Source organism: Apis mellifera, linkage group LG2, assembly GCF_003254395.2.
Source record: "Apis mellifera strain DH4 linkage group LG2, Amel_HAv3.1, whole genome shotgun sequence".
Taxonomy (NCBI): Eukaryota; Metazoa; Arthropoda; class Insecta; order Hymenoptera; family Apidae; genus Apis; species Apis mellifera.
Window position 1 is genome coordinate 11,074,586 of NC_037639.1, and position 18,032 is coordinate 11,092,617.

At 46.3% G+C, this 18,032-nt stretch overlaps 1 protein-coding gene across 1 annotated transcript in view; it reads left to right on the plus strand.

Annotated features, from left to right (window-relative positions):
- Positions 1-814: 814 nt before the first annotated feature.
- LOC551364 (homeobox protein SIX3) overlaps positions 815-18,032 on the plus strand; it is a 48,447-nt gene continuing 31,229 nt past the window's right edge. Inside the window, exon 1 of the mRNA XM_623761.6 lies at positions 815-2,357. Within this exon, the coding sequence (XP_623764.2) occupies positions 1,711-2,357 (647 nt within the window). The 5' untranslated portion in view covers positions 815-1,710. The remainder of the gene's footprint in view (positions 2,358-18,032) is intronic.

Genomic DNA, 18,032 nt, shown 5'->3' on the forward strand with positions numbered 1-18,032 from the left:
AGAGAAAGAAAGAAAAAAGATGGAATCTCTTCGAAATGGAATCGCGACAAACGAGTTTCATATCGGCGTGGAAACCGGAATAACGAGGGAAGAATAACGTCGCGGGGGCGGAAAGCGGACCTTAGCTCGGTGCACGAAAACGAGAGCGGTGAGCCTCGGTCGAAAGCAGCTCGTCGAGAGATCACGGCAGCAGGAGCAACAGAAGGTACGGAACGGCAGCAGGAACGGCAGCGGTTGAACGTGGGGATCATGCCTTCGCGTTTCCCCGTTCCTCGCTTCCTCCCCACTCCCCACCTGTCGGCATCGATCGTTCTCACTCTCCTTGTTCCCGTCTCGCTCGCTTCACGGTTCGCGAGCTAGAGGAGAGAGGAGGGGGGAGGGGCGTGAGAGACGTCTCTGGCGGGAGCATTCGCGGATCCGTGGCACGGGCAGGACGGGCGAGGGAGCGAGGGGGAGGGACGGGGTGGGGGACGGTGCGGAGCTGGTGGTGGGGTGGTGGCGAACGGTGGTGGCGCGGTGGCGGCGCGTGGAAGGGATAATTAAACGGACACGAACGTGAACACGGACACTGGTGTACGGAAGGACGAAGAAAGGTTGCCATGGCGACGTGGATGGGATCCGGCCAATCCCGGTATGGCTGGTGGGCGTGGCCTGCACATTGGCCCCCCGAGTGCCGTGCACCCGTCTCCTTTTCTCCGGCTACCCCTCCGCGGCGGGACGCTGGCGGGGCAGGGAGAAAGGACGAGGACACGGGCGAGGGAGTGGGAGAGAGAGAGAGAGGGAGCGAGAGAGAGGACGAGGTAGAGGTAGGTCGCAAGAGCCGGCGGGACTACCCGGTTGCAACGGGCGCGTACAAACGTATCATGCTGGGTAGGGCCGGTGCCGAGATGCCGGCTTGTAAACGAAACCAGTTTGCTATCCGATACGATCCAGGCAACAGCGGCCTCGCGTGATATCCCCACGGCCGAGGAGAACGTCAGCGTGCGCTTTCCGCCCGATGTGACCCCGGAGGATATCTAGCTGGAGAACTCGGCATCGGGGCCCACCTGACGGATACCTGCTCGGGGGTGAGATTCAGTCGGCGAGAGGCGAGGCGGCGAACAACAGCCCACTGGTCACTCTCGTTGCGAAAGTCAACCCCGTTCCGAGGTTTTGTCCGAGCTCTTCGGAATAATCGATAGTGCGGTAACATTTTCGCCGGAGAATCAGTCTCCTCGAGGTTGGGATAGGATAGAACGGACTTTGAGGGGGGGGACGATTCGAGCGATCGAGGATCGAGGCGAGATCCATCGTCGAGAAACGGGCTCGTTTCATTTCTCGCGTGGTCGACGAAAATTCGTTCGAGTGAATTCGGAACTTGGAATCCTGTGCTCCGATCCGATATTCGAAACGATATATATATGTATATATATATCAGTATTGAGTGTCGTATTCGGCGTGAAGTGATGACGTACGTATTGATGGAGTGATCGAGAAGAGAGAGAACGGGGGAAATAATGAGAATCGTTGGAGACGGAAGATGGAAGACACGATGAGAAGCGCGAAGAGCAAACACAAATCGAGTCGGATAATTTCTTGAGCCCGATCGAGAGGAGGAGGAGAGGAGGAGGACGGTGACATCGATGCTTTGAAGTGGATCCCGTTGGCGCAGACACGGAGCACAAGTGGATCCTGGAGCGGGAAGGATCTTGGAGAATCGAGACGGAAGAGATGTCAGCCGTAGCACCAGCAGCGGGGACCGGTGCCACGGCACCCTCTGCCAACGGTCCGATCGTACCTGCTCCAATTTTTGCGTTGCCAACGTTGTCGTTCACCGTCAACCAGGTCGCCACCGTGTGCGAAACCCTGGAAGAGAGCGGGGACATCGAGAGGCTGGCGAGGTTCCTTTGGAGCCTTCCAGTCGCGCATCCCAACATCCAGGAACTGAATCAAAGCGAGGCTGTGCTGAGAGCAAGGGCCATCGTCGCTTTCCACTCGGGACATTACAGAGAATTGTACGCCATACTGGAGAGGCACAAGTTCACCAAGGACTCCCATGGTAAACTCCAGGCGATGTGGCTGGAGGCGCATTATCAGGAAGCCGAGAAGCTTCGGGGAAGGCCCCTAGGCCCAGTGGATAAGTACAGGGTTAGAAAGAAATTTCCATTACCGAGGACGATCTGGGATGGGGAACAAAAGACTCATTGCTTCAAGGAGAGAACCAGATCGTTGTTGAGAGAGTGGTACCTCCAGGATCCGTATCCGAATCCCGGGAAGAAGAGGGAACTCGCCGCGGCGACGGGCCTCACGCCGACGCAGGTTGGTAATTGGTTCAAGAACAGGAGACAAAGGGATCGTGCTGCTGCAGCAAAAAATAGGTACGTCTTTTACGGATTTTCACTCACTTGTCGTTTCACTCGTATCGTATCGTACGAATCGAAAACGATCGCGAGATTAATTAAGTTCTCGCCAAGATAAAAAAAAAATGAGCACAATTGAAAGTAAGGTGAAATCGAATCTAGATTACTTTCTAGAAATTTGTAAAAATTCTATTTTTAGAAAGGTAACGAAATTGAGATTACTATGCGATCACGAGTGAAATGATATATACATATATGTATAAAACTCGAAATTATTCGAAATCTAAAAGGGATTTCGCAATTTTCCCGAAAGATGAAAAGTGATTCAACGGGAGGAATTTTACCTTTTACGTTTCGATTTAGCGCGAACGATTGCGGTTGGTCGCGAGAGGACGCGAAAGTTTTGTTCATTAAGTAGCGTTTAATGGAAGTTAATCGCGAAACGATTAGTGGTTTAGATCCCTTCAGTCAGGATTGTTGTGCCGTATTCTCGGCAAACGAGCCTTTGTGCCTTGTGTCCCAAGGTCCCCGCGTGGAGGGTCGCGTAATTTCATTTTGACGTCCGACGGAGGGTCGCTGCCGTCGGGCGTACAACGATTTTCGAATTACGTCTTTCAAATTGTATTTCGTCGATGCTTTCCTCTCCTTTCGTTCCGTGGATAGGCGTCCTCTGCATAGGCGAGTCCTTCCCAAATCGACTCTGAACACCATCCCACTCAATTTCGTAGCGCTTTAACGTTTGAAAACGGGATATGAAACGAGTTCTCAGAATGATGTAACCGTTCCCATCTTTCTCTACCTTTGACAAATATTAATTCCAACTACGTCTATCTATCTATCTATCTATCTGTCGTTTAATCAAATTGATCCAAGAATTTTAAAAAACCATTGAAAATCGTCGTTAATTTAATTTTCCTACGCGATAAAATCTTGTTCGGAAAAATTATAGAAATTAATTTAACGTGAATTAATAAAATGAAGAAAAAAAAAAAAGAAGAAAACAAACCCAAATATACGCGAAGATTACGTAAAAGTTAGGATGTAAGATTATCATAATTATCGAGGCGTTTTCGACTACCGCTATTAAAATAAAAGAAAGGAAAGTAATAATCCGGCCCAACCTCGATTAGTCACGACTGATCGTCGCTAAGAGGTCGACGTTCGAGCGACTGGATCGTAGAAGAGGAGGAGGAGGAAGAAGAAGAAGAAGAAGTGGTTGCACCACCTGTCGGTTCGATTCGAAGCACACACCTCCAGGTAACGTCTGGTGGCAGTATTGTTGGATTGTTCCCCGGTAAATGAATAGCGCCACTATTGTCTCCCTTATAAGGAAATTTTACACTGGGTTTTCCCCAACCTTTACGACTGTCCTTCTCCAACCGGCGTTTTTCACTTGCTCTTACGACGTTCTTCCTCATTCAAGTACGTTCAAGTACGGTCCCGAATTTCTTCTTTGATTTACGACTTTAGGGGAAAGACCATAAGTTTTACGAGGATTGTATATTTCATTGGTGTACGCGCATGTTGCGCAGCACCACGTGTGCGAAACAACGTTTTGCAACCAAGGCGTATATACGCGAGAATTGGAGAGTGCGTGCGTTAAAGTTAGGGGAGGAGTCTGGAACGCTGGACGATTGAATCCTTTTTTGTTTCGTGCGCGGTAACGAGATGCGTTGAAATTTTTACGCGACGCGAAGAAGAGGGTTCGGATTCCGAAGATCGGTTCGAAAATCGGGAGAGTTTAAGATTTCGTTTCGAAACGTGTCGACTGTTAAGTTTGCAAATAATTTGTAAATATTGTTCTCTATTTCGTATCGATTGTTTATAAATAACGGCGATATCCTGATTTGTTTCGTGTCATCGATGTTATGTTCTCTTTCACACACACTGTTGACTCTTGTATCGGCCGAGCGTTTCATTCTAATGTTTGATTAGAATGAAGTAAATTAAATTTCAAAATAAATAGTATAAAGAGATCTTGTAACAACGTTGATTGACATTTCAAATTTTTTCCCTATTAATTGGTAAAATTTATGCGCATAAGAAACATGTTTGCCATATATCCGTTTACGAAACTTTATTTTCCAATCGAATGAAATTAGAATAAAAACGTATATAAGTAAATGAAAAGTTAACGACTCGAATCAAATTATAATATCGACTATATTCAATGAATATAATCTACGCAATACGATACTTTTACTCGAGTGCAATAAACTTTGTAATTGCACACGCGCTAGAGAATAGATTTTTAAATTCTTATTTCTTCCAAAAACGAAACCTCTATTATTTTTTCGCTCCATTTTCTTGACGAGGCATCGTCCGTTGCAAGCCCAATTTCTCCGTTAATCGATACATCTTGAAGCAGAAAAGATTTCCTTCCCCAAAATTTGTAAATCAAATTTACTTTCGCACGAAGACCGATACGAAACAAGGGTTGTTGCGTTCAATTCTTTTTTTCGCCGCGGAAATTTTACTTTCGAGAAGAAATCTTGAGAAAGAAAATTTGTTTTAAAATAACGGATCGTTTTATTTGCAAATGAATTGGCGGATTTATTTCTTTCTCTCTCTCTCCCTCTCTCCCTCTCTGCCATTTTGAAAGCTATAAAGTAAATTCGCTGGTTCTAAAATCGTGCCGACCCAGATTCTCGGTCATGCGCGGACATCTGTAATTACTCTGCCCTGAATGAAGTCATTAATAGTTATTACCTACGTCTATGCTGTAATTGATATATCGTTAACGGTCAAGGATCGTACGACTATACTGGTCTAATTGATCTTGATGAGGCCGCGCAACGGGAAAAAGATTACACGTTGCTGCGCCTTCTCTACTCTCTCTCTCTCCCTCTCTCTGCATCCAGATCCATTTTCTTACCGTTTAAACACCCTAGGAATTCTAGTAATTTCGCAATTTGCATTTGGATACCCGTTTTCTAATTGCTCCCACCGTATTCAATAGCGATGATTTTGGCCAAATTAGTGGACGGTAGAGGAATTAGCTTTGCTTAGTGATCGAGCTATTGCGCCGCATTTCAAAGTAGACGACGGGGCCCGATTGCAAATCAGACGCCTTCTTCTTCGATTCTCCCGATTAATCGTTTCAAACTTATCCCCTTTTCGTCCCCCCACCCAACTTTCCAACCCTTTTTCGAACTTTCGAACCGCAAATTGACCGCAATTACCCAACGTTTCGCTATACTGTATAAAAAACACAACTGTTAGTAACGCAATTGGACACTTGAATATTTCAAGTGCCCGTAACAAAAGTGCACGCAACTCGGTTCCTCCCTGTGAATCGAAAAGGAGAGAGAGAGAGAGTTCAAAGAAGAGGAGACGGACCAATTAACGGAGAGGGAGGGGGAGGGGGAGAAAAATGTCGACGGGAGGGCGAGTCTCCGCGATTCGTTATGGATTTGCAAAGAAATTCGAGATGCTCGGATGATCAATTCTCTCTTTACCTCTCCTCCTCCTCCTCCTCCTCCTCCTCCGATACAACGTCTGTGTATTCTAGTCAGGTTATCCGACAATGGCCGTGCCCTTCCCCTCCCCCCTCCGTACCTATCGTTACCCCCGGCGTAACGACATTCCGTTCCTGGCCTCGAGCCACATTTTCCTGCACGTAATCCCGCGAATCCCCCGGACGAATCCACCTCCGCTTCCCTTACGTACGAATCCTGCCTATATGTATATATATATATATATATATATATATGTATTTATGTGTGTATATATATATGTATGTATCTGCACACGGGAAACGGAAAACCGGGAAAACGGAACGCGGAAAAGCATCGGCTGGCTTCTCTAAAAAAACATCGATTCCCGGTATTGAACTCGACGCCCGTACACACATATATATATATATATATGTATCGCCGTTATCCCTCCCCTCCCCTTTTCTCGCTCCCTTTCTTTCTTTCTTTCTTTCTTTTTTTTTCTCGCCTTCCCACTTGTCATCGAACGCGAGCGCGGAAACATTTCTCCTCCCCCCTCATTCCCACCCGTACGCAACACATTTCCACCACATGAATTACCCATAAACCCCTCTTCGAACAAACCGATAAACCGAAAGCGGAGAAACGCGCGTTGTATCCCTTTCCTGCGAAATACCGCGAGAAAGGGAGAGAGAGAGTGTGTCCATCATCGATTTTAGATTTCGGTTCCTCGAATCGGAGAAACGATTAAAACGTTATTACCTGGTAACGCGTAGGATGGAAACAGGAAAAAGACGATACACTCTCTCGTTATACTATATATATATATATACATATACGTTGTAGAGGACACAGGTTACGATCGTTCCACGGATCCGTGGAACGCTATCGCAACGCGAAATTCCCTTAGCGATGCATTTTCAGCATCGGCACAGAGGTAATACAACACGCGGCAATGTCTCTCTCTTTCTTTCTGGTGCGCGCGTGTGTATAGTCGTCGTTATTTCGCTCGGGGTGGGTTAGGTGGTAGACACTGTAGACAGGATACAGTGCCCGCCCCGAGGATCCTGCAAGGTCCTTTCAGGAACGTCGATCCGCATACTACCAGCCTCGCGGTATATTTTCGCGGTCCAGCGAGCGAGTTATTCAATATGCTCAACCCCGAAAGCCCCGGAGCAATCTCCGTGCTCGCACGTACTTGCATATATATATATATATATATATATATATATATACACATCTATGTATCTTGTCTGAACCTCACCCTGCCTCTGTACGTATATGTGTGTGTGTGTACAGGACGAGAAACGACAACGACGTATGCTCGTCTCTATGTAGGGGCTACATATATATTACGGGGACGAAGCTGGGACACGTACGTTACGTCTGCTGGTACTCCCCGCTACATGAGCGCGCAATCGGTCACGTTCTAAACCGCGCTACGTTGCGGCAACTTGCAGATCGGGAGAAGTTCGCATTCGAATCGGCGTGTATAAGCGTGTTTCGCCCGAATAATTTTGATAAACCGGGCAGAATGGGGATAAATGCGGTAAATTTCGGGATGGATATTGGCGTCGTTCGTTTGGTGGTCTAAGGGGGTTCGTTAGAATTCCATTTCTATCTCTTTTCTGCCTGGGATTTGAAATAGAGTAGCGAATGAATTCTTTTGATCTGGACAGAGAATAGAGATATTCGTATCGAAATATCAGCTGTTTATAAAATAGGTTGTGAAATGTGTAGAATGGGGATAAATGTGATAAATTTCGGGATGGATATTGTGTCGGGTCTAAGAAGGTTCGTTACTCATCTCTCTTTTGCCTGGGATTTGAAATAGGATAGTGAATGAATTTCATAAGTGAAAGATTAATTTCTTTTAATCTGGATACAGATTAGAGATATTCCTATCGAAATCGAAATATCAGCTTTATAAGATAGGTTATAAAAATCGAGGAGAATAGGGATAAACATGGTAAATTTCGGAGAGGATACTATAGTAAGGGGTTTCCACTCGTTTCATTTTGTTTGGAAACAGTAGAGAGAGATATCGAACTCGAAATATCAGCTATTTATAAAATAGATATCATAGAATCATCGTCGAAGGTTAAATTTATTTCGAAAAAAAAAAGAAAAGAAAAAAAATTCGCGTTATACCGAGTCAAAGAGAATGGTGTCCAATTTTCCAAGATATCCGCGAAACGGATAGACGAGTTCGACGTTCCCCGCAAACTGCACGAAAAGCTTCCCTCGAACGCAAATTTTCGGTCGCGCGATAAACGCGCGTTAGATCGAAGGAGAGATGTAGCTCTTACAGGAGTGGCATAGGGCTTTTCATAGGGATGCCGGTGAAGGTGGAGGGGATAACCACCTCAACAACCCTCCGCGTTGGCGGCTTTTCGGGGGTGGCTTAGCTCGAGCGTGTTTCACCTCTCCTCTCTCGCTGTTGCCTTCGCCTCTGAAGTTATCAGATTTTGATAAAGTCCCCGGTGTATTAGAGAGCGGGGCGCTGTTTGCGTTTCCACGCGGATCCTGTCTGGCTGCCACCTCGTTCGCTCCACCCTCCTCTCTCTTTCCCTCTTTCTCTCTCTCTTTCTTTCTTTCTGCTTCTGTTCCATCAGGAATCCACGGGGTGCCGGTTGCTGTTGCCTTTCTTTCTTTGTGATCGACCAATTCATCGGCGGCGCGAGATGCCATTTCTTTTCTCTTCTCTTCCACTTGGACCGAAAGAGGGTGCGAATGAAATTGGTCGTTACAAGCACGCGTGTATTCCACTCCTCCGAGATTATTTTCCTTAATGAAAACTCCTTTGATCGGTCCTTTCTCCTCCTCGTCATCACGGTCGTCGTCGTCGTCGTCGTCATACCGGCAGAGATTTCGATTAGCCAACGATTGAGATAATGTCGCCGATTCCGCGGCGCTTAAACGGCAAAGAATTCCACTTTAATTTTCAATAAGCAGCGTAAAGAGTGGCCGCGGAGGATTTATGACCGCTTCCTGAAGCCGAGCCTCCGCGGCAATCATTATCGCGAGAATACCTGTTGGCTCGTTCGCTCACGTGACCGTGCGTCATTCAGACGCATCTTCTCCTCCGTTATCTTGATGACCTTAAACGTGAAAGGAGGAGAAGAGACTCACGAATGTCATCGCGAATATGCATGCACGTTGCGCAATCTTGGCTCTCGATACGAGGAAGAGAAGAATGGGAATGGGGAAATGAAAAGAGAGAGAAAGAGAGAAAGAGAAGAAACACGTTGTCGCCGATGTGTCTTTAGGATCTATAGAACGACAGCTGTTCGACGAAACGGACAGAATCCCGGTTTAAAATCACGTAGACTGCTACCCACGCGGTCAAATCACCCATGTTTCTTCCTTCACCTCGGGTTAATCGGGTTTCTAGCCAAATCGCGCAATATCCCTAATATTCCTTAAAAATAAACTAGAGAAGGATTGTCGAAAAGGTGTATTTTCGTGCCCCCGAAAATACCAGTAATCTCGAAACGGGAGAGTCGATCGTTTAAGAAACATCAGAAATCTGTCGACGACATTAACGATAATAACGATAATAAAGCGGAGAGAGGAGCGAGCACGCGAATTGGAAGAGGAGGAAAAAGGCAGGAGAGCCGAAAAGGCATCGCGTACGACGTGGCGAAGAAAAAAGAAAAGGAAAGAAAAGGGGGAAAAAAGCAGAGGAGAGACAAAGGCAATGATTAATTCCACGTTGGATGTCCAGGATCATTAGCGGCAGACTGCCATGACACCTGCTCGCACGAGCCCTTCGTGATAGATTACCATGGCCAGCGATGGAGGGGAGAGGGGGGGAGAGAAAGAGAGATGATCTCGCGGCCGGATCGTCCACGCCGGTTACTAATGATTCCGTATTTCGACGTATTCTGAGCGATATTCAGGAAGCCACGGGGAAGAAAACGGGGTATTACGAGGCGGCCTCTCGGGGTGGCCACGGAATTCGCGTGGCAGCTTTTTGTCAAAGCCTGTCACGATGTAACGTGATTGATGGTGCAACGGTGGCATGGTTCAAAATCACGTAGAAATTCGTGTTCTCGCGCCACGTGAACGAAACCGCCGGGAAAAACGGTGAATTAATAAGGCAGAGAGAGGGAGAGAGAGAGAGAGAGAGAGAGAGAGAGAGAGAGAGAGAAAGAGAGAGGCGCGAGACGGCAGTGGCCGTCGTAATTAAACGGCAGCTAAAACGCGATCGCATTAGAGGCGTTGTTAATTGTCACGGTTCGCGGCAAGCCTTCGACAACGGCTAGTTAAAGGATTCGCTCGAAAGATCGGATCTTCTCATCGCCGATCATTTTCCATCTTCTAATGCACCTTCACCATCTCCGCTTAACTTACCCACGCTCTCACCCCCTCCTTGCTCTCATTAACAATCCTTAACTCGATTTCTCGATCTTATCTTACTTTCTGGCGAACCGTTTTTTGTGATTCCTTCCTCTTATAACTTCAAATATTGAAACACTTTCTTTCTAACACTACATCGAATAAACATTACAACGTTAGAATTAATTTACGGGATAACTGTTTCACCGTTTCTCGTTATCCTTTATCGTCACTCGCGTCATTTCGTATCGCAGCTTCTCACTTCTTCGAACACAAACACCACCAGACTGCCTTATTCCTTCTTGCACATCGCGTGCCCGTCACCCGAACATCTCGTTCCCTTCGTCCCGCAATCGAATCGGCTCGCAAGGACGCGTAATTGACGCGTAATTAGATGACACCGGTGACAGAGAGGAGGAGGAAACGTGGTAGGTGTTGGTAATTGACGCGGTGGTGTTCCGCTGTCACTTGTTTCCGTGACGATCGCTTTTTGTTTCGCCGCGGACCAAGGCGAAACGCCCGAGCCCCGGTCACTGTTTTCACGCCATCGCCATGGGGGTTCCCCTTCGTGCGCGCACACATATACGCGCCCTGTGGATACATAGAAATATAGGCGAAGGTGAGAAGGAGAGGGGGAGGGGGGGGATGAACGCGCAGGAGGGCGGCATTTCGGCTCGAAATATTAGGGGTGAGATATTGGACCGCAACCTACTAATTCGTAGGATGATATCGATTCGGGCACGGAATCGTTCGGGTGACGTGCATCCGGCAATTTCTCTCGTTTCGTGTACCGTTCACCCTCCTCCCTCTTGCACCCCCTGAGGTATCCTGCGGTTAATGCCTCAGACAAAGGTTGGACGGAACCTTTGTCCCCGTTAGACACGAGATTCGAGGCGAGAATTTGATCGAAGATCCCGTTTTCGTGACCGATACCTATACCGATGCAGTGGAAATCGTTCGATTCGATCTTTATTACGTCTCCTCGTCCCACTTTACGATGTATCGTGGCGTATATCGTGATATTATACATCGTTGAGGAATTGATGAAAAGAAGGGGGAGGAGGAATTGATGAAAATAAGGAGGAGAAGGAATTGATAAAAATAAGGAGGAGGAGGAATTGATAAATTTGAGTGGAAAGAGGAATTGATAAATTTGGGTGGGAGGAGGAATTGATAAAAATAAGGAAGAGGAGGAATTGATAAATTTGAGTGGGAAGAGGAATTGATAAAAATAAGGAGGAGGAGGAATTGATAAAAATAAGGGGGAGGAGGAATTGATGAAAATAAGGGGGAGGAGGAATTGATAAAATTGGGAGAGGAAAGGAAGAAGAGGGAGGGAATGTGTGTGTACGCGTCGAGGAAGGATTCGAGAGAAAGGGATTTGCTTTTCTCACGCGTGTGCGATCGGAGACGGAAATAAATAATTTGGAATTGTTGATCGATGAAATAAGGAGAAGGAGGAATTGATAAATTCGGGTGGAAGGAGGAATTGATAAATTTGGGTAGGAGGAGGAATTGATAAAAATAAGGAGGAGGAGGAATTGATGAAAATAAGGGGGAGGAGGAATTGATGAAAATAAGGGGGAGGAGGAATTGATAAAATTGGGAGAGGAAAGGAAGAAGAGGGAGGGAATGTGTGTACGCGTCGAGGAAGGATTCGAGAGAAAGGGATTTGCTTTTCTCACGCGTGTGCGATCGGAGACGGAAATAAATAATTTGGAATTGTCGATCGATGAAATAAGGAGAAGGAGGAATTGATAAATTCGGGTGGAAGGAGGAATTGATAAATTTGGGTAGGAGGAGGAATTGATAAAAATAAGGAGGAGGAGGAATTGATGAAAATAAGGAGCAGGAGGAATTGATAAACATGGGGAGGGAGCAATTTTTTTAAATTGGGGGAGAGAATTTTCAAAATTTGGGGGGGGGTGGGAATTTGATCGAAGATCCCGTTTTCGTGACGGATACCTATACCGATGCAGTGAAAATCATTCGATTCGATCTTTATTACGTCTCATCGTCTCACTTTACGATGTATCGTGATATTATACATCGTTGAGGAATTGATGAAAAGAAGGGGGAGGAGGGATTGATAAAAATAAGGAGGAGGAGGAATTGATAAATTTGGGTGGGAGGAGGAATTGATAAAAATAAGGAGGAGGAGGAATTGATAAATTTGGGTGGGAAGAGGAATTGATGAAAATAAGGAGGAGGAGGAATTGATAAAAATAAGGAGGAGGAGGAATTGATAAATTTGGGTGGGAAAAGGAATTGATGAAAATAAGGAGGAGGAGGAATTGATAAAAATAAGAGGGAGGAGGTATTGATAAACGCGGGGGATTTTCCATGGGGAAGGAATTTTTCAAATTTGGGTGGAGAAATTGATAAAATTGGGAGAGGAAAGGAGGAAGAGGAAGAGAACGTGTGTGTACGCGTCGAGAAAGGATTCGAGAGAAAGGGATTTGCTTTTCTTTTCACGCGTGTGCGATCGGAGACGGAAATAAATAATTTGGAATTGTTGATCGATGAAATAAGGAGGAGGAGGAATTGAGAAATTCGGGTGGAAGGAGGAATTGATAAATTTGGGTGGGAGGAGGAATTGATAAAAATAAGGAGGAGGAGGAATTGATGAAAATAAGGAGCAGGAGGAATTGATAAACATGGGGAGGGAGCAATTTTTTTAAATTGGGGGAGAGAATTTTCAAAATTTGGGGGGGGGAATTTGATCGAAGATCCCGTTTTCGTGACGGATACTTATACCGATGCAGTGAAAATCATTCGATTCGATCTTTATTACGTCTCATCGTCTCACTTTACGATGTATCGTGATATTATACGTTGAGGAATTGATGAAAAGAAGGGGGAGGAGGAATTGATAAAAATAAGGAGGAGGAGGAATTGATAAAAATAAGGAGGAGGAGGAATTGATAAAAATAAGGAGGAGGAGGAATTGATAAAAATAAGGAGGAGGAGGAATTGATAAAAATAAGGAAGAGGAGGAATTGATAAATTTGGGTGGGAGGAGGAATTGATAAAAATAAGGAGGAGGAGGAATTGATGAAAATAAGGAGGAGGAGGAATTGATGAAAATAAGGAGGAGGAGGAATTGATAAAAATAAGGAGGAGGAAGAATTGATAAACATGGGAGGATTTTCTATGGGGAAGGAATTTTTCAAATTTGGGTGGAGGAATTGATAAAATTTGGAGAGGAAAGGAGGAAGAGGAAGGGAACGTGTGTGTACGCGTGGAGGAAGGATTCGAGAGAAAGGGATTTGCTTTTCTCACGCGTGTGCGATCGGAGACGGAAATAAATAATTTGGAATTGTCGATCGATGAAACGAGACGATATAAATAATTCGGTCACGTGAAGCGTTTAATCGCGTGGCTAATATTAAACCGCAAACGAAGCCGTATTGAGCGCATTGCCATTCATGCAAAGGTTAACTCTACTTGAACCACCGATGTTTCGTTAATGGAGTCGATCGACCTTCGGTTACTCATTCAGACATTATTTTTCCAAGGATCGCCTTTCCTCCACCGATATTACACTCCCATAAATATCAATCCCCTTTCCGCCCTTTTTCCCTCTTCCTCCCAACTTTCCCTACGTAGCCACGTATTTTTCTAACCGACCGACTTTTAACTCACAGAGATTGACACGGAGATAAGGGATGCCTCGTACGCTAACCGCGAAACTAATTCAATTACCCCTCGGCACAGTAGAACGCGACGCATCAATTCTCTCCAACGCAACGCAACGGACCTTGTTCCTTTCTCCATCGAAATTATTATTCCTGAAAGGAATCGAAACGAATTTGTTCGAACTCGTGGCGGAGATCGGTCGTACACCCATCATATCGGTCACGCCTTCGATCACTCCGTCTTTTTCCATCGTTTTCCACGGACGGACGATCAGGCGCGCACACGTGCGACCTCATCGGTTCATTCAACAACGGCGTTACACACGCTCCTTCTCTCCTTTGTTTTGTTGCTGGCGAACAAATGACCGCCGGTTCACGCGGAGGGCGTGCTCTCCCTCCGCGAGAGGGATCATCGATCGTCACTGATCGTTAGCCGTAGAGACACCGTAATTGCCGCTCATTAGGGGGCTAAAGGAGCGTATTATGCGCGCTGAAAAGAAGGAACCGTCGAGCCGTCGAGCAAGGAGCCTTAGAAGGAGAAAGGGGATATCGCGTTCACGATAATAAGCGAGAGAAAGAGTTATGGAAAAGGAGGGGAGAGGGATAAAGGTAGAGGAAAAAGATGTGAGAAAAAAGAAGATTTTGAGCGGGAGGAACCGTGGAAGGCGTTGAAAAGAGTGGTCGAGGTACGCGAAGGGGGCTCACGAGGTAACCGATACCCTTTCTCTCGACACCGCTTTGTTCACGGGACCTGGAAATGAAATATAGCGATGAAACGCAGTCGCGAGAGAGCCAGCTAGCCTCCCTCCGAGGATCCTCTCTCCGTGGCCCTCGCTTCCATAGTCATTCGAATTTACGAGGAATTCGATTACGTTTACTCGAAAACATGATGCACTGTGCACTGTTTTAACATTTTTAATTATACATGTCGTTGTCGTTTCCGCCACGGAGGAAATTGATTTCGTAGAGACTATCCTATTGAAATTGGCATTAAATTAGTTGAATCGAATCGAAGCGTTGAATTTTTAATAAACGGTAGGATCGATGAAGAAAAAAATCATAAATACAGTTACGAAGAAATATTATAGATTGTGTAATCTCTCCTCTTGCGCATCAAAATCGACCTACACACGTACACGTTTCTTGGCTAAAATTGACAACCATCGAAAAGAGAAAAGAAAAGAAAAGAAACAAGCTTCATAAATATCTGAAGAATTAACACCAGGATATTAATTATACATCGTAGACATTGACGAAACAAATCGCCGGTTAAAAATTCTTTCGCATCGTTCTTAAACATCTCTCTTTAATCTCACTCGTCGTAAATAAGAGAGCGTGGCTCGTAAAATCGTAATCCGTTCGAAAGACGCTCGTCAGACGGCGGAAATGAAATATAAAATTCTATCACGTGAATCGAATTCAGAATGAAGGGCACTGCCGTCGGGTTATTCTGCGTTCATTCGAGGGCCCCGCGCCGCAGTTCATCGACTTCTCTCTCTCCCTCTCCCTCTCTCCCTCCTCTCAGACAACGAGAGATGCAGCTTCGCCCCGGATCCTTTTGAAATCCGGTTGCTTCTAGGCAGGTGTCGAAGAACGCGTAACGAGCAATGAATCACCACGCCACTGTATCGCATGATATTAAGTAACTCGGAAAGGGGGATGATGCATGAGGATACCTCGTCGTGTCGTTGGCTGACCTCAACCACGCCAACCGATCCGATCGTACGAAACGAGCTTCGATCACCCGACACTGTTCGTTGCAAGCGTGCCGTGCATATAACCTGCTCGTTGCCTGATGCAATTAACGATATCTCACGGACGAGAAACGAGCCAAGGTCGTTTGGAAAATTTCTCTCTCTCTCTCTCTACCGTCTCGAGTTTCTGTTTGATTTCGTCCGAGTTTGCTCTGACGGTGTTTCGTTGAGAGGAGGAGGAGGAGGGGGGTTGGTTGATCGGTTCCACGAGCGGCAAATCGAGTCGAGGTCGGTATTACGCTAATCGATAGAGCTACGAATCAATTAACGTCACCGCCAGTAGGGTAGTCGGAGTCGGCCGACAACTGGGAAACTTGCCGTGTTGCCCGAACTCGAGATCATCGAGAGGATCCTTAAACCTCGTTCACCTTGCCCGCGAGAAAATTAACGGTATCGAAACTTGGATCGAAAGATTATATGTGTATACATATATATATTGTCGAGCGTAAATCGATTTATTTCTTTTCTTCAAATATTCTAAAATCCACTATAACTATAAGCTTCGATCGATGATACACGACACAAAGAAAAAAAGGAAGGAAGAAAGAAAGAAAATAAACTGGTTACTGATCACTGAAATTGGAACGAATGACTAATACGATTGCTTCCAATAAAGCGACACTAGTTACGAACATCGCAATTGTCCCGAGCCGCCTTAATACGTTCTATTACCGTAACGATCCAGGAGAGAAGCGTTTCTTAGAAGGGAATGAAGGAAAAAAAAAGAAAAAACAAGAGGAAAAAAAAAGAGCATCTTTGACAGTCAGAGGACCTTCGTACGCAGCCACTACCACCTGTGATATAGAGTTCCAGCGGTCCGTGATCAGGGTGTCCGGTTACCTGGTTCGAGCAACCTACCTACGTTGCTCTTCAAGGACTACCTTGTATAGAGAGTTGAATCTCGTCTACTTCATCTCCCTCTCTCTCTCTCTCTTTCCTCTTTGCGGGAGTTGTTGCTCTAGCAAAAGAGAGTAAGAGAGTGAGAGAGAGGAGAGTTCGGGGGTGTATCGAATGTCCTGCCATCGTGCGGTCTCGTCTATGGTGTCCGACTACCCCTCGCTCGTTTCACGGTTAATTAAGCGGCTGACAATCTGACCACGAGACGGTTAGCGGCCAGGGGGGCCCGCGATCTTCAGCAACTCGTAAACAGAAGGAATTCCTCGAGCATGAATGAAGACGAGAAGGGGAAGAAAAAGAAGAAGAAGAAGAAAAGTAGTGAGAGAGACGCGGTCAAGGGACCGAAGATATCGATCATCCTGATTACCAAAAGGGCCCACCTCGCCATCGAGAAACTATCCACGACGTAGGGATCGTCGGCAGCGTTTTTTTCTTTTTCTTTTTTTTTAAAACTTTCCGAATAGTGTTTCGTCGTGTGTCCCTCCCCCCGTTGCTCGGGGATCGGTGGTGCTGCGCGTACGTATATAAAAAGGGCCGGCGACTTTGGTTACCGAAGAAGAAGGAGGAGAAGGGAAGAAAAGAGGAGAGATCGGATATATCGATGAGCGTAGGAGGGAGGAATCGAGGGGGAAGGGAATCGGGGTTTCGGCAAGGGTTTTTTCGAAACGCGAAGGTAGGTTTACGGGAATCGATGCGTGGCCCCCATGGTTGGTCGCTTTTGTCAAGTATATATAGATCGAATGTGTCGGACGCTTGACTCGGGGATTTGAAACTTAACCCTGCGCAACGGGCTATGATCGGTTGAACGATCGATTTCTCTTTTTTCCCCCCGCGAGCATTTCGGTGAAAAATTTCCACGTGAAATTGCCGGATCGATACGCTTCGTATTCGTATCGACCTATTTCGATCCGATTCAAAATATCGCGCACGTTGATTGTTACAAGGTTCGTACAAATAAGAAGGAAAGATTCGGATAATTCGAAAAAAATAAAGAATCTTGCTCGTCCCTCGAAGATTCACTTACCTCGAGCGAAGGATGGATCCCGACGAATTCACCGATTCACGGTCGAGACGGATCGAAAGAGGGAGGAAACGAGAGCGGATTATATCTTTCGGAGTATCGAAGGCGTCGTCTCTCGTTTCTTCAGCCCCCACGGCTGATAGTTACACCAGGAGGCGGCCCCGGTGTACCTGCCAACAAACGACCAGCAGATGATTTAGCACATATTCCGAGTCGAGGGAGAGGCTCGTTCGCGTCTCGATCGCCTTTTACGCCGTACACCAACGGTGTACGGTGCCCCGTCCAAACCGTGATTGTTTTATAATTAAGCCGTTACTGGATACAAGGCACGGGCGAGAGCGAGCGAGCGAGCGCGCGCGGGAGGCGGTGGTGATTAATTGTTTTCGAATTGAAAACCTATCGCCGTGCCGTCTTAATTTCATCGTGGCCTAGAGTACGAGACGTGGAACTTATATAGGCGTAATTACTCGCTCGGTTCCCTCCCTTCTCCTCTTCTCCTCCTCTTCGACGTTAAAAAACTAATGAATAACAAACACCGGCGAAACCAGTCCGCATCCTTTTGTATACGCGTACGTCGTAAACACTCGGTTCGATGGAGTGGGAGGGGA